Below are 19,719 nucleotides of genomic sequence, written 5' to 3'. Positions count from 1 at the left end.
TTGGCCCAAAAAGTCCCAGAGTCCACCGATCACAAGGGGGCCAAGAAGTGCCATCTAGGCCGCACGGGGACGGAGGGAGGCGGGGTCGTTTAGAGAGCAGGGCTTGGCTAGTGACTGCTGCCTGGCTGTGAGGCGATAAGCCACATATGCTCGTAGTTGCATAGCCACATTTGCTCTCCAGAAGTCAGGAGCCCAGGCTGGGACTAGGTGGGTTTGTGCTCCTGCACCCTGGCCATCACCGGGGAGAGTAGACGGGGGCAGCAGAGCCTTTGGCCTCAAAGGGGGGGGATCTGACCAGGACCCTTCCACAAGAGCTGACCCCAAACAGCTTCTGAGGCTAGATCCCACCTGTTGCCTGCAGGTGATGACCAACGGCTGGGAGACGGTGGACATGACCCTGAGGCGGAACGGACTTGGGCAGCTGGGCTTCCACGTGAAGTACGACGGCACTGTGGCCGAGGTGGAGGACTATGGGTTTGCCTGGCAGGCCGGCCTCCGACAAGGCAGCCGGTTGGTGGAAATCTGCAAGGTGGCCGTGGTCACACTGACCCATGACCAGATGATCGACCTGCTGCGCACCTCTGTCACGGTCAAGGTGGTCATCATCCCACCCTTCGACGACGGCACGCCCCGCAGGTAAGGGCATCTCCCTGCAAGGCGGGAGCGGGGTAGCAGCTGGCAGTTCCCAGAGTGCTGGCACAGGCCTCCCCAGGGCTATCACTTGAGGTCCTTTCATCCGCAAGAGTGATAACGGCGATGGGGTAGGAGTCCACATCTGTGGATCACTTACTGTATCCAGTTATAGTTTAAATGCCCCATGTGCTTATTGCCCCATTTCATCTCCACAGCAGCCCCATGAGGTGGGCACCCTCATTAGTCCCATTTTCTAGATGACACACATGGCGTTGAAAGCAGCTTGCCCCAGGGCACACTGCACTTCATCCCTTTGTTCCACACATATAGTTATTGAGTCCCTACTGTGTGTAAGCTCCATTCCAAGTGCTCGGTTAGAGCAGTGAACAAAAAATACAGTGCCCGTTCCCTTGGAGTCTTTTGTCCTAGAAGGAAGGACAGACAATAATTAAATAGATAATATAGGATCAGGTGGTTATGAGATCTAAAGAGAATTAAAGTAGGGTAAATAAAGAGTCTGCAACGTGACTTGAGAGGGTACAGGGTGGTCAGGGCAGGCTCCTGGGCAAAAGTTGCCATCTGGTTTTCTGGGCCAGTGGGCCCCAGGGCAGAGTCTCTGAAGTGCAAGTGTGGGGGCATGTTCTTGCAGCACAAGGAGGCCAGTGTGGCTGCAACAGAGTGAGCAGGGGTGAGAGGGGGGAGAAAGGGACAGAGAGGAGACCGGGGGGTGGGGAGACAGACTGGGAGATGCTTTCTGGACACAGTGACAAGCTCCGGTTTTATTCAGTATAGGGTTTGTTTCTTTTCGTTTTTTGTTGGTTTCTTTTTAATGGAACATTTTAAACACATTAAAAGTATACTGAGCCAGCTGTTTCAACATTTATCAACATGTGGCTGTTTTTTGTTTTTTATTGTTTTAAATCTCCTTACCTCCCCACCTTGGACTATTTGAAGCCATTACAATCCTTGGACTGTATCTCTATCCAATCAGGACCTTTAAAAATGTGTTACTGCACTTAAGATTTTTAAGCATTAAGTCACTATCAGTTACCCAACCTGTCTGACTTGCTATCGTATCAGAGAGATATTTTGAAGAACCAGTTGCTTTGGAAATCAGGCTCCTCCTATTACATTTGGTTGATGTGTCTCTTCAGACTCTTAATCCATAAGTTCCCCTCCCTGTTATTTTTTTGTTTTTTCTTGCAGTTGATTTGAGGAAGAAACCAGGCCACTTATTCTTTAGTGTCCCACTTCTTGGAGTTAGCTGTTCGTGTCCCCAGTGTGCTTTCAGCTGTTCCTCTAGTGCATGTATTTCCTATAAACTGGAGTTTGATGTGGAAGCCTGAGCAGATTCTGGTTACATTGCTTTTGGTACCAATCCTTGCCAGGTGTGCGTCCATCAGGAGGCACCATGTTTCTGGTTGTCCCTCTGTGAGTGAGGCTAAGGGCAGTCAGAGGGTTCAGATGGTGGCAGCCTGACCTGTCACCATGCATTCCCCCTCCGCTTTCAGCAGCCACTGTGATCATTGCCTGGACCCGTCACTTCTTTATAGTCGTGACGTGCTCAGTGCTGTCATTCCTTCTTATTTATTGGCTGTAACTCTTCTGAAAAGAACTTGCCTTCAGTAACTATATGATTATTCTGAGGTATAAGTTATACAGGGAAGGCAGGATAAGTACAGTTTTTTAAAATAATGAGTTGGTACCCTAGCCACCTCCAGAAGTGGCCGGAGACAGAGGGAGGGAAAATCACTACATTCCAAGCTCTGGAAACACTGCATAAAGGACAGTCAAGGCTTTGGTCCTCATGGAGCTAATGAATAGATTGGGAGACAGACGATAAACAAGTAAGCAAATAAGATGATTTCATATAGCAAAGGGTGGGGGGTGGGGGGGACAGACACGCATGGTGGGAGGGTCGGCTGTGCAGCGAGATCGCCCAGGTTTGAATCCCAGCTCCTCCCCTTATTAACTGACCCTGGGCAAGTGGCCTCACATTTGTAAAATGGGGACCACAATAGATCCTTTCCCCAAAGGATGGTTGTGAGGTTGGAAGTTAAGACTTGTAAAGCACATAGAACACTACTTGGCCTGTAGGAGGCGCTCTGGAGACAGTAGCTGGTAAGATTCTGGGTGTGAGGAAATAAAGGGCATGACCTGACATTGGACAGGATGCTCGGTAGAGGCCGGAAGGTAAGAAGGAGCCAGAAGAAGGGCCTTGCAGGGAGGGAGTAGCCATCACAAAGGTGAGGACAAAGGCCCTTGGCTTGTTGACAGATCAGAAAGCGTGTCATGTGGCCCGAGCAGTCAGTGAAGAGGACGGAATGAGAGGAGGTGACATGGAGTGCTTATACACGTGACCTCACAGGGCTTGTGTGATCCCTCTTTACAGATAAGAAAACTGAGGCCCAAGAGGATCAGTCACTTGTGCAGTTATACAGCTAGTAGGTGGCAGAGCAAACTCAGTCTAGGTTTCCCATCTCCATCTGCTCTGCTGCCTTTAGCAGAGCTCGGGCATGCGACTTCTGGAGGCTCCGTTCCACCTTCCTGAGTCCTGCTTGCTCTGAACTTGGTGGGGACAGTTCTGAGCAGGCCTAAACCCTGCAACCAAAGGCTTGGTAACCCACACCCATGCCCTGGTCCCTCAGCCTTGGGACCCCAGTGAGGCCCCAGGCATCCCCTTCTTCCAGCCCTTTTCCAGGGCCTCCTGCAGCTCTGCACAGAGGCAAGGCCCAGCTACACCCACTCCAGGCTCTGCAGGGACAAGTCAAGCCGAGGTAGCCCCACAGGCAAGCTCCCCACAGACCCCCTGTCCTCTCTGCACACACGCTCACACCCACACAGGTACATGCAGTAAGCCAGCCCTCCTGTTGGGTGAGTGGCCAAAACTCAGGCAGCACGAGAGGCCGTGAAGGCGTCCAGACTACAGGTAGGGAACAGCTGAAGCAAACGTGAAAGTGTAGGCTCCCTTCTCTGACTTTGGGGAGACAGGCCAGGGAGGGTATGACCAGACAGACGAGTTCTGCTCCCTGCCCTATTTAGAAGAATCATCATCCAGTTCACAGGGGCAGGTGTGGGTTGGACATGTGTGGGCTTTGTTGTTCTTCAAATGCAGACGTATCTGGCTGGCCTCATTTGAAGAGCTGATAACACCAACTCTGGGGTCCCTCGCTCCAACCTCTTGCTGCAACCCTTGCCTCCTGGCGTGGATGTCACGATGAGCTCTGAGGGGAAACACACAGGGATGGACAGGCGCTCTCCCTGCCACCAGCCAGGCTCTGCATGGCATGTATCTGGACCCTGCGCTCTTTGGACTCTGAATAGAGTACAAGGGGTCATCCTTGCATCCCCAGGCCACAAGGCAGGGGTTCTTTACTGAGTCCTGCACTGCTGGCCACAGCTGGGCTGGGCCAGGTAGCCAGGAGGAACCCCTGATGAAATGTGTTATCTTGACCTTGGCTGCCTGCACAGGGTCAGGAAGGATGCTGACCTCTCCTTGTCTCTGTCACGGCCTGATGGGGAAGGTGATCTGAGATGCTTTTGTCCCCTTTAGTTGGACTCCAGACCTCTGGTGGTGGGGGGCGGGGTTGGAAATTCCTCCTGGAGAAGGAAACTTGAAATCGCACGAGTGAGTCAGAGAAATAAGAAAGGAGTCCCCATGGCCCCCAAAAACTAGGCTGTCAGGAATCAAGGCCGGGGGGAGGCAGTGAGAAAAAGTGGTCTGCGAGCCCAGCGCGTCCTCTCTCGGTGTCTGCCGTGTGGAATAGAATATTTAGAATATAGAATATTTAGCTCAGTGTTGTTGGTTGAGCAAAAGACTAGAAGCAATCTAAGTATCCATTCATAGGGGACTGGCTGAGCAAATCCCAGGTCGTTCGTTTGATGGAATAGTGATGGATTATTTAAAGAAAGTGAGGTGAATCTGTGTGTGCCAAGAGGGTCTGGTAAAAAATATTGCAAATTTGGGAGGTGGGGAGGAAGGAAGCAAGATGATATATGGGGTTAAGTGTGCTGTTTTTATTTCCATTTTAAATAGTATTCGTTTATCTGTATGGGATATTTCTGAAAGCATATGTAAGAAACTGGAAGCTGTGGTTTCATTTGGTGGGTGAAACTGGGGGACAATAGGGGAGAGGAATGCCCTGTTATACCACTTTAATCTTGAAAATGAACTCAAAAACTAAATCCAAGAAGTGAGCTTCTCAAACGTTTTTATCCCTATCAGCTCAATAAAATGCAGATTCCTGGGCCCCACCTCAAGGATTCTACTTCAAATGAGCTAAGGTGGGGCTCAGGAGTCTGCATTCCTTGACTGAGTTCTTAGGGTGATTGAGATGCTGATGGTTCTCAGGTGGCTGGGGAGGCAGTGTGTTCCAGAGCCCCCGGGGGGGTGGGGGGGGGTTGGACTTCAGAAGGTGGAAGGGAGACTTCAGATTCTGAGTGTGTAGAAAGAGAGGGAGACTGTCCATAGAATTGGCTGGAGAACGCTGGCTAATCAGAAACTGCCTGGAAAAAAAAAAAGAAAGAAACTCCAGAAGGAACTGCCTGTTTATTAAGTACTTTCTACTAATGCTCATAGAATGCTCACAACCACCCCATCTTACAGAATAGGAAACTGAGGTTCTTAGAAGGAAATCCTTCACCCAAGGCCATGGAGGTGGCAGAGCTGGGACCTGAGAGAGCCCAGGAGCCCTGGTTCTCCACCAGTGTATGCTGCCTTCAAGATGATTGGATAAGGTTTCCCTCTTTGAGGTCATACCCAGGGGTTCCTGGCCAAAGCTGAAGCTGTTAGTAACTGGGAGGGGGGAAGTCGTGGACCCAAAAAACTTACCCACTGGCTCCCAAACCGCTGCACAGTGTGCATGGTGGTTATTCCTGTGGGCTTTGGAGTCGACTTGCTGTATTTAAATCCAGTCTCCACCTCTTACTACTTGTGTGACCTTGAACAGGTTACTTAACTTCTCTGCCTCATTTTACTTCTCCAAAGTGTGAGGACTGATCAGGACTCTGGTTACCAACAACAGAACCTACTCAAATAGGGTGAAGCAAAAGAGGGACTTTACTGGCTTACGTATCTAACAAGACCAAGATGTAGGGCAAGATTTAGGCACGGCTCTATGCAGGAACTCAGACACCCTCATCAGGAATCTCTGCCACCCATCTCTCCTGCATTGCTGTCATTCTCAGGCCATCTCCTACTTTGTGGGAACAAAGATGGCCCACCCCTCCTTACAGCTGCAGCTTAGGTCTTCCCCAGCTCAGCAGCCCCAGTGAAATTGATCTTTCCCCTAGTAATTCCAGAAACAGTCCCAAAGCTGATGCTCACTGTGTCTGATCAGCCCCACTTTAGGGCACATGGCAATCCTGGGTCACATGCTCATCCCTGGAGCCAAGCAGTGGGGTCAGCCCCACCCAGAGCACACAGATCTATTCTCAGAGCAAAGGTGTGGAAGCTGGGCAGGCAGGAGCAGCAGGTGTGTGCTGCCTGGGGCATGAGGGTGCCCTCCTCCTCTTCCGCCTGGCCTGGCATGTCTGCGGGCTCTGGTAGACATTTGTGTTCTTGTGATTCCTCACCTGGTACCTGGTGAGGCATCGGCACCTACCAATCCAGAGGGACTGCCAGAAGGAGCTGCTGAATGTCAGCTCCGCCCCTCATGCTGCTGAGGGCCCCAGGTGCCAGAGCACATCCTAGGGTCACTTTTTAATGACACCTTAGGAGCCATGCCCTGGGCCCACAGCCTCCCAGCCACCAAGCCCACCAGATCTTTTGCCAGGTGGGTTTGAAAGTTTCCTGGACTCTAGCAGACTCAGGAAAGCCACAGAGGATTGACTCAGTGGAGACATGAGAGCTTCCAGGCCGGGGCTCCACTGAACTGAGCTCCCACAGCTGCTGGGAGGTGGATTTCATGAGCACGGCCCCGTCCTCGGGCTCAGAGCCCCCTCCCTGCTGCACTGCAGCCGTGGTGGAGAATGCCAGCCCAGCCCGCGGATCTCCCCACCTGGAGCCAGGAAAGCCGCGCTGCCTGTGCCAGCCTGGTCTGGGGGGAGTTACAGGCCGTTCTGCATCTATTTCAAGGTTCCGGATTTCATGGCTTTTTTTTTTTTTTTTAACCACCCTGCAAAGTAGGTCACCTGCTCTTCTTCCAGCTGCCTTTGAGATTCTTTGGAACAAGGCAGATACTATCCTTTGATCCTAAAGGCATCTGTCTTTCTGGCCCCAAGTACCGCTAAGGGGGGCCGAGCCAGTCCGTGGGGAACACTGGCTGACTTTGAGGCCAAGGTTAGGGAGAAGGGAGAGGAAGGGAAACGGAGCAGGAGGGAGAGAAGAGAGGAGATGAGGGAGAGAGCAGGCCGGGCAGTCGGAACCTCTGTGTTGGGCCCTGTCCTGGCTGAGGACTCAGAGCTGGTAAGTTTCAGACCACTTTAGAGGGCATCTACTCAGCCTTTAACATGGGCCATCACCGTTCAGATTGGACCAGGAAAACTCGCCCAGTGTTACAAGGCAGCAGGTCTCTCCCAAGCAGCAGGCATGCATGCTGGTGGGCCAAGGCCTTTCTGAATAACGAAGTTTCTCTTCCCAGGGGGTGGCCAGAGACCTATGACATGAATACCTCGGAGCCCAAGCCTGAGCCGGAGAGCATGGCCCCCGGAGGCCGGCCCCCCTACCGCAGCAATGCGCCTTGGCAGTGGAGCGGGCCCGCCTCCCACAACTCTCTGCCAGCCTCGAAGTGGGCCGCTCCTGCCACCCCTGGCCACGCCCAGTCCCTGAGCCGGCCCCCAAAGCAGACCCCCATGGTCCCCTTTCGGGAGTCCCAGCCCCTGCACAGCAAGAGGTAAGGACCCAGCCAGGGCCACCACTCCCAGCCCCTACCTTTCTGCTGCCCTTTTCTCTCATCCCTGTTTTTCCAGTCTCTCCCTTTCCTCACTCTCCTTTCGTTCTTGCCCTTATGCATCCCTTCCCTTCCCTTCATTATGAGCCTCTCATGTGAGGGCCCAGTGCTGGGAGCTCCGTGTCTGAGGTTGAAAATCCCCCATACCATGTGTGGTTAAAACTGTATTTTTTTAAAAAGTCAAGGGACTGATAAGCACAAAATACAGAATGTGATGACTTCTTAGGAGAGGCAGGAAAGGGAGAAGGGAAGAAGCCCACAGGTTTAGAGGTATTGTCGCCATTCTAGTTCTTGGGGTGAGGATAGCTGCAGAGTTTATTATGATGATATACACCTTACAGATACATTTGTTTGAACATATTATATATTAAAAATTAAAGGCCAATTTCCAAGAAATGAAGGAATCTAACCTGAAGAGGAGCATCTCGTCCCAGGAATGGGCACGAATAGTCCTCAGCTTCTGGCAGCTCCTGTCAGGCCCCTGTTGGGGGGCAGAGGCTAAGGGGTGGGCGGGGCCAGGATGGGAGAGGGAGAGCCCGGCTTCCTGCTGCTGTTTGCTCAGCAGCCCTCTCTCCATCCCCCCCGGGAGGATAGCAGCTGAAGCAGATGGATGTGGTTGTGCCTGAGGGCAAGGTCTGTCCCCCTGTGGACGCAGGGGTGTCCTCTTCACTCACCCCCACCTCCTCCTTCCTGTCTCGTTCCAGGCCTGTCAGCTTCCCAGAAACCCCTTACACAGCATCACCAGCAGGGGCCGACAAAGTCCCTCCCTACCGACAGCCTTCTGGGAGCTTCTCCACCCCGGGCTCGGCCACCTACACCAGATACAAGCCATCCCCGGAAAGGTCAGAATCGCTTCATTCTTCAAGTTAAGGAATCTGATGACAGCTGGGGATCCTTCTTGCCCAGGAAATGCACATGTTTCTTGCCGTTTAATAGGGTTTCTGACTCGCTGCAGGTCACCAGGACCTCTAGGAGGATTGGCTGTGTCTATTAAGGTTTCGGGCCAAGCTGGCCTGGGCAGGACAGAGCTTTCCTTGCAGCAGAAATTTGGCTGCCACTTTCTTGACACCTGCGTCACTTGTTGGAACAAGACCATCGCTTCCTAGCACGGCCATTCATCTACCCCTCCAGCCCCCACTCCCCAGAACCAGGCCACCAGCACCACCCAGTTTTCATGGCCTTTCAGGCTTCAGTCCTGTCCCCTGGGATCCTTCCCCAGTCTGGCAGCCTGAGGGATCTTCCCAACACCTCCATGCCTCCCCAGTGCCTCAGGATAAACCCAAGCTCTCCAGCTTGCTCCCCAACTGCCTTCCACCCCAGTGCCCTATGCTCTGCTTCCTTCAGGGTCCCAGGGACCCCCATCATTCACCTGTCGTCAGGCCAGAGCCGTGGGCCTCATGCTGAATGTCTCCCTTCTTTCTCTCCCGTACTGCAGTCCATCCATTTAGCTTTCTGAGCGTCTCTGCCCCTGCCCTTCCTCCTCTCCCCACGGCCCCGCCCTGGCCTCCTCCTGTGGTGCACCCTCCGCTCAGCATCCAGCGAGATCTTTCCATGTCTGGCCGATCTGTCCCCTGCTCCCGTGTGTCCTAGAAGCCTCAGGACATAACCTCAGTGCCACCAAGGCCCCACCTGCCTCTCCAGCCTTGTGCGGTGCCACACGTCACCCTCACTGGCTACTTCCAGTTCCCTAGGTAGGCTGTCTGCATTTCAGAGACCTCCTCGTGTTCTTCCCTCCACCTGGAAATTCCTCACACCCTTTACCCGCACACCCCGCATCCTGCCAACCTGAGCACTGATGCTTCTCCAGGAAGCCTTCCCTGAACCTCCCCCAGCACTGGGTGAGGTGCTGCCACTCTGCCCCTCAGTTCCCTTTGTCTTTTCTGACCATGACCTTGAGCACTCCGCATTCTGTTAGCCCGAGTGTGTGTGTGTACACACATACGTGCCCTCCGAGATCTAGGACCTTCCCTGTTCATCTTTGTGTTATCATCACACAGTGCGGGGTCTGGCATATGCTACATGCTTGGTATATGTTTGATGAAAGGATGGAGTGAGTTAGTGAGTTTGTTTAAATAAGACCACCTGCCATAAGACCAGGGGTCAATCCACTAAGCCAGTGGGTCTCGCTCTTTAGTGTCCCTCAGAATCATGCAGAAGAAGGGCTTGTTAAAATGTAAATCACTGGGCCTCGCCCCCAAGTTTCCCATGTGGTAGGTCTGGAGTAGAATATTCTATAGCAATGCTGCTGGTCCAGGGAACGAACTTGGAGAGCCGCTGAACTAAACCATTGTTTGGTTCTAAGCCTCTGCTGTAAAACTGGGGAAAACGTACTCCTTCATCTTCTCGTAGCCACCATTCAGCTTTCATTCAGCAGACGGTCCCTGGAGCTTTCTGGGTGCCAGGTGCAGGGAGAGATAGTTGAGATACTCCCTTGCCAGAGGCTCCAATTGTCCCTGCTGCCGACTGTGATGGAGGGTCTTGGGACGATGTCCACTCTGAGGAGCGTTCTGCTAGACTCAGGCCCCGGAGGGAGGAGCACAGCACAGCCTCGGAGGTCTAGGCTGGCTGCCGGAGGAGGTGACAGGTGAACGAGGCTTTGAGAGATTAGTAAGAGTTAGCCGCAGAGAGGAGAGGGAGAAAGTCATTCCAGGCGGAGCAAAGCCCACAGACGTGAGGATGCAGAAGGCATGGAGAGGGGTGTGATGTGTGGGGCCGTGCGGGGTGGGGGCAGCAATGGTTGAGGCCGGAAATGGCTCAGTTGGCACGGAGCAGTTAGCTAAGAACAGAGGTGGTGGGGATGGGGTTACTTAGGACACCAGGGAGCGTGTTTTGTTTTTTTTCCAAAGTCTTGGTGTACCCCCTTTATTATTCTTATTTTTAAACTTTATTTGAAATAATTAATAGATTCACAGGAAGTTGAAAAGAAATGGGCAGGGAGCTCCATGCACCCTTCACCCAGCCTCCCCCAGTGTTATAATAACAACTTGCATAACTATGATGTAACATCAGAGCAATACATTGACGTTAGTGCAGTGCTTAGAGCCTCGTTAGAATGTACCAGTTACACATGTACGTGTGTGTGAGACAATGCATTTTTGTCATTGTGGCTATTGTGTAACCACTACCACAGGTTCCATCACCACAAAACTCCGTCCTGCTACCCCTTTCTAGCCACACATCGCTCCCTCATCCCTAACCTCTGGCAACCATTAATCTGTTCTGCAGCTCTTTAATTATTGTTGTTCTATGAATATTATATAAAAAGAAGCATATAGTGTGAATCTTTTTCAGATTCTTTTTCACTCAGCGCAAGTTCTTTGAGGTTCATCTAAGTTGTCGCATGTGTCAGTAGTCAATTCATGACTTGCCGAGTTATATTCCATGGTATAGAAGTACTGTAGTTTGTATCACCATTCACCCACTGAAGGATATTTGGGTAGTTTCTGGGTCTGGGCTATTACAAACATGCCCTGAGCATGGATGAAAATAAGTTTTTATTTCTCTATGATAAGAATACCCAAGAATACAATTGCTTGCCAAGACATAGAAACAACCTAAATGTGTGTTGACAGATGAATGGGTAAAGGAAAGGTGGTATATATATACAGTGGCATATTATTCAGCTATAAAAAAGGAAATTCTGCCATTTGTGATGGCATGGATGAACGTGGAGGGCGTTATGCTAAATTAAATAAGTCAGATAGAGAAAGACAAACTGTGGTATCACTTATATGTGGAATCAAAAAATTAATTCAAAGTCAAAAACAGAGAGAGTAGAATGGTGATTGCCTGGGGCAGGGAAAATGGGGAGATTTTGCTCAAAGGGTACAAAGTGTCAGTTATGTGATGTTATCTGAGCATCCAATGTACAGCATCGGGGCTGCAGTTAATAATTCTGTGTTGCACATTTGAAATCTGCTGAGAGAGTAGATCTTAAGCATTCTCTCCCACCCCCTAAAAGGTAGATGTGAGATGATAGATGTGTTAATTAGCTTGACTGAATCTATACGGATATCGGCTCCTCAAGTTGTACACTTTAAATATATTACAGTTTTGTCAGTTATACCTCAGAGCTGGGAGGGGAGACGATTTTAAGAGTGCTACTTGCTCAGCAAATTGAGAACAGTGTTAATTCAGTGAATGGGTATGCTGACTATTCTATTGCATGTAGAGAACTGTGTAGGGAAAAAAATACAATTGCTCACTGTGTGGTAGGTCCATTTCTAGTTTTAAAAGGCACTGCCAAACTATTTTGCAAAGTGGCGGTCACATTTTACATGTGCTCCAGCAGGGTGAGTGACCCCGTTCCTTCTCAGCCTCACCCCCGTTTGGTGTCATCACTGTTTTTCATTTCAGCCGTTCTGATAGGTGTATAATGGCATCTCATTGTGGTCTTCGTTTGCATTTCTCTGATGGCTAATGATGCTGCCATTAATTAATAAGCACATATGTTTTCATGTGCTTATTTGCCAACTGTTATCTCTTCAGTGAAATGTCTTTTGCCCATTTTCCAACTGGATTCATTGTTTTTCAGTGTGGGCAAGTTCTTTGTATATTCTAGATACAATTCCTTTGTCAGATATGTGATTTGCAAATATTTCCTCCAAGTCTTTAGTTTGTCTTTTCATCTTGTTAACAGGGTCTTTTCGCCGGATGAAAGTTTTCATTTTGATGAGGTCCAAATTATCATTTTTTTCCTTTCGTAGGTTGTAACGTCTAAGAGTTCTTTGCCTAGACCTGGGTTCTAAAGATCTTCTCATGTTTTGTTTTTTTCCTAGAAGTTTTATATTTTACATTTAAGTCCATGATCCATTTTGAGTTAGTTTTCACATAAGGTGAGTGGTTTAGGTTGTGGTTCCTTTTTTTTGCCTGCGGATGTCCAGTTTGCTCCAGCGCCGCTTATTGCAAAGGCTCCATCTCTTTCATTACGTCACTTCTGCTTCTTAAAGCAAAAATTCCTTGGAAGAGGAAATTAATTGGGCACATTTGCATGGGCTTATTTCTGAGTTCTCTAGTCTGTTCCATTGATCTATATGCATGATTTCAGTGAGTGCTCCCAGCAGCTTCACAAGGTGGGTAGTTGAATTATCCCATTTTACAGAGGGGAAACTGAGGCTCAGCATCATGAATCCACTTGGTCAAGGTCACACTTCTAAGAAGTGGCAGAATCAGAATGGGCACGTAGGCCTATGTGATTACAGAGGGCTGACCCTGACCCCAGGCTGTCCTGCCTGGTGAAGGACTCTGAGGTCATCCTCCAAGTTAGGGTGACATGCATGGTCCCTGCTGGAGTCCTCCCCCCGCACCCCCCTCACACAGCGGCACTGGCTGGCTGTGATTTTGTGTTGCAGGCACTGGCATTGACAGGTGGGAAGAGAACACTTTTCCTTGGACTCCAGCTCTTCCCAGCCTACCCCTCTCCCCGCTCTTCCCAGGACTCCAGTAGAGCCCGAATCTGCTCTCTGTGTCCCAGAGCTCAGTATTTTTCATCTCTGTCAACAGCTGGGTGCCACATTTTGCCAAATTCTCCTAGCACACCTCATCTCCAAAAACCCCAAAAGTGGCTTTCATGGACAGTCACCAGCCTGCAGTAAAGGCTGGGAGCAGGTCAGTGCGACCCTAGTGACCTTTCACCTCAGCTCCTTTCTTCTTTTCCTGCTGTACAGTTGCCCCATGGCATCCTGGAGTCCATGTGACCCAAGCCAGACATTCCGGCCCACCCTGGACATTTCCCCCTTAGGACTCCTCTGTCTCCTGCCGTCTTCTCCAGTGGGCTGCTACTTGCTGAATTCATTAAACTTTCAGGAAAGCAAAGGCCCTCATAGACAAAACCTATCTCGGGGCCCATCTTAGATTGTTCCTTATCAGGCGTGTGAGTGTGGGCAAGTGATTTCCCCTTTCTGCACCTCAGTTTGCTCACATGTCCAGTGTCTGTCTCTGAGCAGTGTTGAGAACATTCAGGGAGGGCAACCCTCGCGAGCACTTGGAACTGTGCCCGGCACATCGTAAGTGCTCCGTGAGGGTCATGACTGTCACCGCTGAGTGTGGCGTATGTGCCGGCAGCTGGGGTAAGGAGGCTGGCAGCTGCTGTCCCTGTCCTCGGGAGTTTGCCACCCTGGTGTGCAAGATGAGCACGCCACCAAACTCAATACAGAGCGACAGGACAGAATCATATGCCCAGCTCAGCAGGCCTGCAGGACTGGACTGGACCCTAGACTTCTGCTCATCAGACTACCTGGTTGGCTTTGATTATTTTCATGTTTTGCTCTGCCAGCGCCACAAAGAGTGCTATATCAGTTAGGAGGCATTTGACTACAAGTGACAGAAAACCTACCTAGGACGGCAGGAGTCACGCAGGGGATTTATCATCATATAAAATGTCCAGAAATAGGGTAACTCTAGGGCCGGTTAGTTCCGCAACAGGGTCCTCAGGGACATGCTCCACTCATGACCCATGATGGTTACTGTGGCCCCAAGTAAAACCAGTTCCCTGCAGAAAAGGGAAGAGCTTCTCTTTGTTAAGAGTAAAGAAACCGCATCACTTGCCCACCCCTGAACCAACCCCTGACAAGGTCACATTGGACCCGCAAGACTATCTTAAACTGTCAAGATTTACTCAAGTTACGTGGCAGAGGGATGGCTGCCAGAGGACAAGGATGATGATGGCTGTTGGGGTGGCAGCCAACAATGGATACATCATCCGTCCACCCTTTTACCCAATCATCCCGTAATTCACCCATCCATCAGTGTAGATTGACAGACAGCACACAGGAGCCTTCTGTCAATCTCCTAGTAAGAACCCCAGAAGAGACACTCACATTCACCTCTGTCTTGTTAACTTTCCTCTATGGCTAAGTGGGAAGCTCAAGGTTAGCATCCCAGGAGCCCAACCTGCTAATCTTAAGGCAACCCCCACCGTGGCTTCCCCAGGCTCAGTCAGTCTGTCCAGCTTCTTGCAGCTAATTAGTTCCTCCCAAACCCTTTAGCTTTAAAGTGATTTCCTCTTCCAGGAAAAGATAAGAGTATTTTAAATTTTCCCAGATGAAATTAAAGATATATTTGACCTCTTGTCCTGGGGATTTTTATCCAGAGCTGTGCATGGTGAGATGCTGGAATGTCCCGATTTCCGATCAACTTGACTGGATGTGGCAGTGATAGAAATGGCCCTGAATGGGACATACTCAGCACCCCAAAGAATGGTCAGCATAGGTCCGTCAGTTTGCACTGGGATTATTACATGAGTGGACAAAGTACAGGTTGTGTTTATTCAGGACAGTTGCTGAGAAATGAAGCATGGTAAATATGTTCCTCTAAAGATGGATCCGTTAGGATTAGCTTTAGCTGCATAATACAGAAAACAGTGATTTAGATGAAATAGTTTCTTTCTTTCTCCCACATTGTCAGAGACCCAGGCTCCTCTTCACCAGTGCTCTGCCATCCTTGGCCTGTTGCCTGCTGGTCTTAAAGTGACAGCTGGAGCTTCAGCCTTAAAGAGATGTTGAGGTGGAGGCACCCATGGCATACCTCCAGAGATTTCCTGGAATTCACACGCTGTACTTTTATCTCATTGGCCAGAACTGTAAGGGAGCCTGGGAAATGTAGTCTGCCACTCGTATCTTCCACTTTCCTCTGACTGACCTCAGCCACTGCTGACATTTTCCTTTAGTGCTTGGGATTTTATACAGACATTTTGAGAAAATGGAATAAAAACATCCACACTTCAATTTCCAGCTGTGATGGAGCCACATTTTGCCAGGTAGTTGGCTGGCTGCTAAGTCAGCCAGCATGGTGAAGGTGGCTTCTGCTTTGTATTGTTTTGGCTCTGTCTCCCTTTCCTGGGGACATTAGAGGTCAAGGTCTGGGAGGGCAGGGATAATATGTACTGTCTGGGCAGGTGAGTAGAGTTGAGTTTTCAGAAAGTCCAGTGCACCTCTGAAGCAGCCCGTTGCTGCCCTGGAGACGCTGAAGCCTAGGAGTTTGGAGTTGGTCTTTGCAGGGACAACCCTGGCTTTGTGCCAGCAAGGTGACCCTGGAGAAGTCAGTTAACCTCCTCTTTTGGATGTTGAGGGTCCCAGTTTATCACCCTTCCAAGTTACAAGTATAGACACAAGCAGCCGAATGGGGGGATCACAATATCAGTTTGAGGAATGGAGGCTCAGTAACTCCCCAGAGTACAGTGCCTGTGTCAGTGGGGTGCTTCTGGCTGCAAGTAACCGAAATTCTGCTGGTTCAGACACTGTAGGAATTTATCTCACAGAAAATGAGGCTCAGAGGCAAGACAGGCTCCAGGGAGTGATAATCCAGTATCTTGACAACATGATCAAGGGCACAGTTTCTTCTGCCTCTTCTCCACCATCAGCAATGGCTTCATCCTCAGGCTGATGGTGAGAGGGCAACAGCGGCTCATGGTGGGATGTAGACTCAGCAATGCCTGGATGAAGAAGAGAGGCCGTCTTCCCTCATCATCTCTCTTACATGCAAGAGACTTTTCCCAGGAGCCCCCTCTGCCGACTTCTCCCATTTCAGTCAGGTTATGCTAGGTAACAAAATCTCAGTGACTTAGTCAACAAAGGGTTATTTTGCACCCCCACTGCAGCTCCACTGCTGGTTGGCAGGGGACCTCTCAGGACTCAGGCTGCCCCAAGCAGTCACCCTCTATTTCCAAATCACTTCCCTCAACTCCACGACGAGAACTAGTCACACTGCCCCACACAGCCAATCTCAAGGGGCCAGGAAGTGCAGTGCTGCCACATGCTTGCCAGGTGGAGAACCAGAAGTATTTTGTGGCAGTCGTAATAACTCACACCCTTTTATATCTCATTAGCCAAAATTGTGTCATATGCCTGTCCCTGAACCAACCCCAGGCAGGGAGCAGGGTTTCTGCCATGGATGACTCTGATCTGAGGTGAAATGGACATTGGGAGGTGCTCACTGGATTTGCTCCTGGATTTGCTCCAGGGCATAGAGAATGCCACTGGGACATAAGGCCCCAGGGAGAGCTGCTTCCTGTGTTAGATGTCAGCCCCTGCCTGTGGGTGTGCAGAGCCAGCCTCCAGGAGAATCTATTGAGGAGATAACTTTATTTCCTCTCTGTACAACCCTGTGAGGTAGAAAATGTCGTTATCCCATTTTTCAGATGGGGAAATGAAGCTCAAACCGATGAGCACTTGCCCAACCAAGGACACGTAGCTAGTAAGGGGTGGAACCTGGGCTTGAGCCCAGATCACCTCGTTTTGAAGCCTGAGCCCACATCTTCTCCCCTGCAGCACCTTCCTCCAACAGACAGACGTACACAGAGTTCTGGCCTATTGGCCAGTTGTCCCAACTCACCCTGTGTCGTGTCAACCTCAGGCCGAGTGCTAGGCACCCAGGATGTCATTCAGTCCTATAAGGAATGGCCTACTGTGATCCCCTCTAGACAACTAGGGAAACTGAGGCCCAGGACTAGGAAGGGACTGTACCTGCCTGGGCAAGAGACAGTGGTGAGGTTTGAACTCCAACCTACGTGGCTGTACACATACTGCCTTATCCTGCTCTTCTCCACTAGGGAGAAAGGGAGCCCAAGACAGGCCTGGAGGTTGGGGTGCTGCTGACACAGCTCACCCCATCTCACAGCCAATAAACAGGACCCCTGAAGAGCCTGTGGGTAGGTCCATTGGCCTAAGTGGCTTCTGCCCCTCCGCCCTTGAGGACCCCGCCCCACCCTGCACTCCCTGCCACCACCAGCTCCTTGGCACACTTCTCAGACAAGGCTCATTCCTGATCCTCAGTTAATAGCACGTCTCCAAACTTACTCATCTAGCCTCCCCTCCACTCGAAGCCTGCCCTGTATTAAAAACGCACCGCAGAGCAAGTCTCAAGATCAGGTGGTTTTTGACACACCAACCTTCACGCTGTACTTGCTTTCTCTCGCCCCCCTGCAGGTATGCGGCCGCCCCACACCCACTGCTGTCTTTTGATCCCCACTTTGGCCACGATGGGACGTCCAGCGGCGACTCTTCCTCAGGTGGCCTGACCAGCCAGGAGAGCACCATGGAGCGCCAGAAGCCAGGTAGGACACCCCCGCCCCCCGGCCCCAGCCAGCTGTGCCCGCCTGCCTCACCCTGCCTGCAAGACCTCTCCTTACAGTTTGACGGGTGACACCTCTCCTGGCAGATGGATAAAACACAAAAGAAAGCTGTAAGGGCCACACGTAAGATTAGAGAGGTCACCCAGGAGAGTAGCCGAGACCAGTGAGCCAGATCCTTCTCCATCCAGACAGGGCATCGGCAGATGGTATCTGTCATTCAGGTTTCCGAATATAGAGGTGTGACATGGAGGTGGCGACCGCCAGGGGGAAAAGTTGAAAAGGACGAAAAGTGGTGCTCTCAGGGGAGCAGAACCTGCTGTATTGTTTTCATTACACAGACCTTCCTGTATTGTTTTTTGGCTGTTAACACATGTACAGCACATGCTGAGAAAAGAGCCCAAATCATGAGTGTTCAGCGTGATAACATATTACGAAGTGGACATGTCATATTCCACTCTTGGGGCAAGAGACAAAACGTGGCCAGCCTCCGAAAGCCCCCAGACCCTTCCCAGTCAGTACCTCCACAGGCCACCCGCCCGATTCCTGCTTCTCACGCTGGACTTCATCTTCCCTGGTTTTGAATTTCATGCACAGAATATAGACTCATGCTGGATGCACTGTGTGTGTATGTGGCTTCTGTGATTCCATATTATGTTGGTGACAGTGGCCATGTGATTGTATGTAACAACACAATTTTTGAGTAGTATTTCATTGTATGAATGACCCACAATTGAAACGGGTTTATTCAAGTGTAGATGGACGTTTGGGTGGTTTCCAGTTTGGATCTGCTTAGACTAGTGCAGCTAGGACTGTTCTTGTGTCTGTCTTTTGATGAGCACAGGATCACCTATCTGCAGGGCTGCACCTAGGAGTGGAATTGCTGGGTCAGATGTGTAACTTTATAAGAGACTACCAAACCTTTTCCGAAGGTGACAAACCATTTCATGCGCCCACCAGTGACCTCTGAGAGTTGTAGTGGCTCTGTGTTGTCACCAGCCTTGTCATTTCAGCCATGTGGTGGTAGCGTATTGTAGTTTAACTTGCATTTTTCTGGTGCCTGATGACACTGAGCATCTTCTCATCTGTTTATTCTCCTGTATAGAATGATTATCATGGGCATATACACTTAGATGAATTATTTTAAACATAATTTCACATAACAAACTTGTAGCCCCTTTGAAGTCTGAGAACCATCAGATGAATGGGTGAGTCCTAAAGAAATACAATCAATTAAATGTCAGAGAGCATTGACCTTGGAGGAGGGAGAGATAGAGATACCCGCTCAGGGGATGTTTCAGAATTTCCAGGCTGCTCGAGGAATGACCATGTCGGCATGTCCCTAGCTCCCCCGGGCACTATGGGGTACGGAAGAGGTTGCGTGCCCAGGACTGGCGGCCTGGAGAAGTCCTCGGCGCCCAGCCACATGGTTCCCTTAAAGCAGGGAAAATGGTTGAACTACAGACAAGCAGGTCGCCCTCCCAACCTGCTCTCCTTTTCCTGCAGACATGCCTGAGCCTGCCTGCCTGCAAGTCTCTGGTCTTTGCTCCAAGAAGACAGATTTTCTTCTTTTTTCCCCACCCAGTTCATAAAAAAAGGGTCATGTTGCTTGGTGATTTCATTACACCAAAGTATAAAATGGGGAGGAAATTTTTCCAAGGTTCACCATGGGCCCCAAAATAAGGTGTCACAGAAACTCACAATTGTCCTTCCCTTCTCTCTTCTGTCCCCTAGAATTTGGTTCCCCTCTCACTTCCTTGGGACCTGTCATAAGTTGACTGACACCTCCTCCCTCTCCCTCCGCCCCATCCGCACACAAATCAGGGCAATCACCACAAAGTCTAGAATGTATTCAGGGCCCAGGAAAAGGTAGTTCCGGGTAGAGGGCGTCAGGCACCACGACACACATGGGGGTTTGCCCAGCGCTTAGCAGATGGCGATGATCACAGCAACAGCAACAGCAACACGGTTTTGTGTGCTTGTCGTGTGCCCCGCACTGTCTGGGTCCTCCACACTCCCTCCTGTTCTGTCACCTCAGCACCACAGCGGAGCGCACGCTTTTTACTGCCCCGTTTTAGAAATGAGGAAGGGGAGGCACAAAGGTTCTCCTTTGTCTGAGGTCCCTGCTGA

General features: G+C 50.5%; 1 protein-coding gene across 10 annotated transcripts in view; it reads left to right on the top strand.

Moving 5' to 3' along the window:
• The window catches only part of SIPA1L3 (signal induced proliferation associated 1 like 3), a 218,053-nt gene that overhangs the window by 159,513 nt on the left and 38,821 nt on the right, over positions 1-19,719 (top strand). For 9 of the 10 annotated variants that reach the window (XM_019751424.2, XM_019751421.2, XM_019751427.2 and 6 more), the window contains 4 exons: positions 362-636; positions 7,215-7,466; positions 8,228-8,365; positions 17,447-17,574. In XM_019751424.2, coding sequence (XP_019606983.2) covers positions 362-636; positions 7,215-7,466; positions 8,228-8,365; positions 17,447-17,574 — 793 coding nt within the window. The remainder of the gene's footprint in view (positions 1-361; positions 637-7,214; positions 7,467-8,227; positions 8,366-17,446; positions 17,575-19,719) is intronic. The other variant, XM_019751429.2, reaches the window with a different exon arrangement.

The sequence above is a fragment of the Rhinolophus sinicus genome, linkage group LG11 (assembly GCF_036562045.2).
Source record: "Rhinolophus sinicus isolate RSC01 linkage group LG11, ASM3656204v1, whole genome shotgun sequence".
In the NCBI taxonomy this organism is placed as follows: domain Eukaryota; kingdom Metazoa; phylum Chordata; class Mammalia; order Chiroptera; family Rhinolophidae; genus Rhinolophus; species Rhinolophus sinicus.
This window is presented reverse-complemented; position numbering and strand designations above follow the sequence as displayed.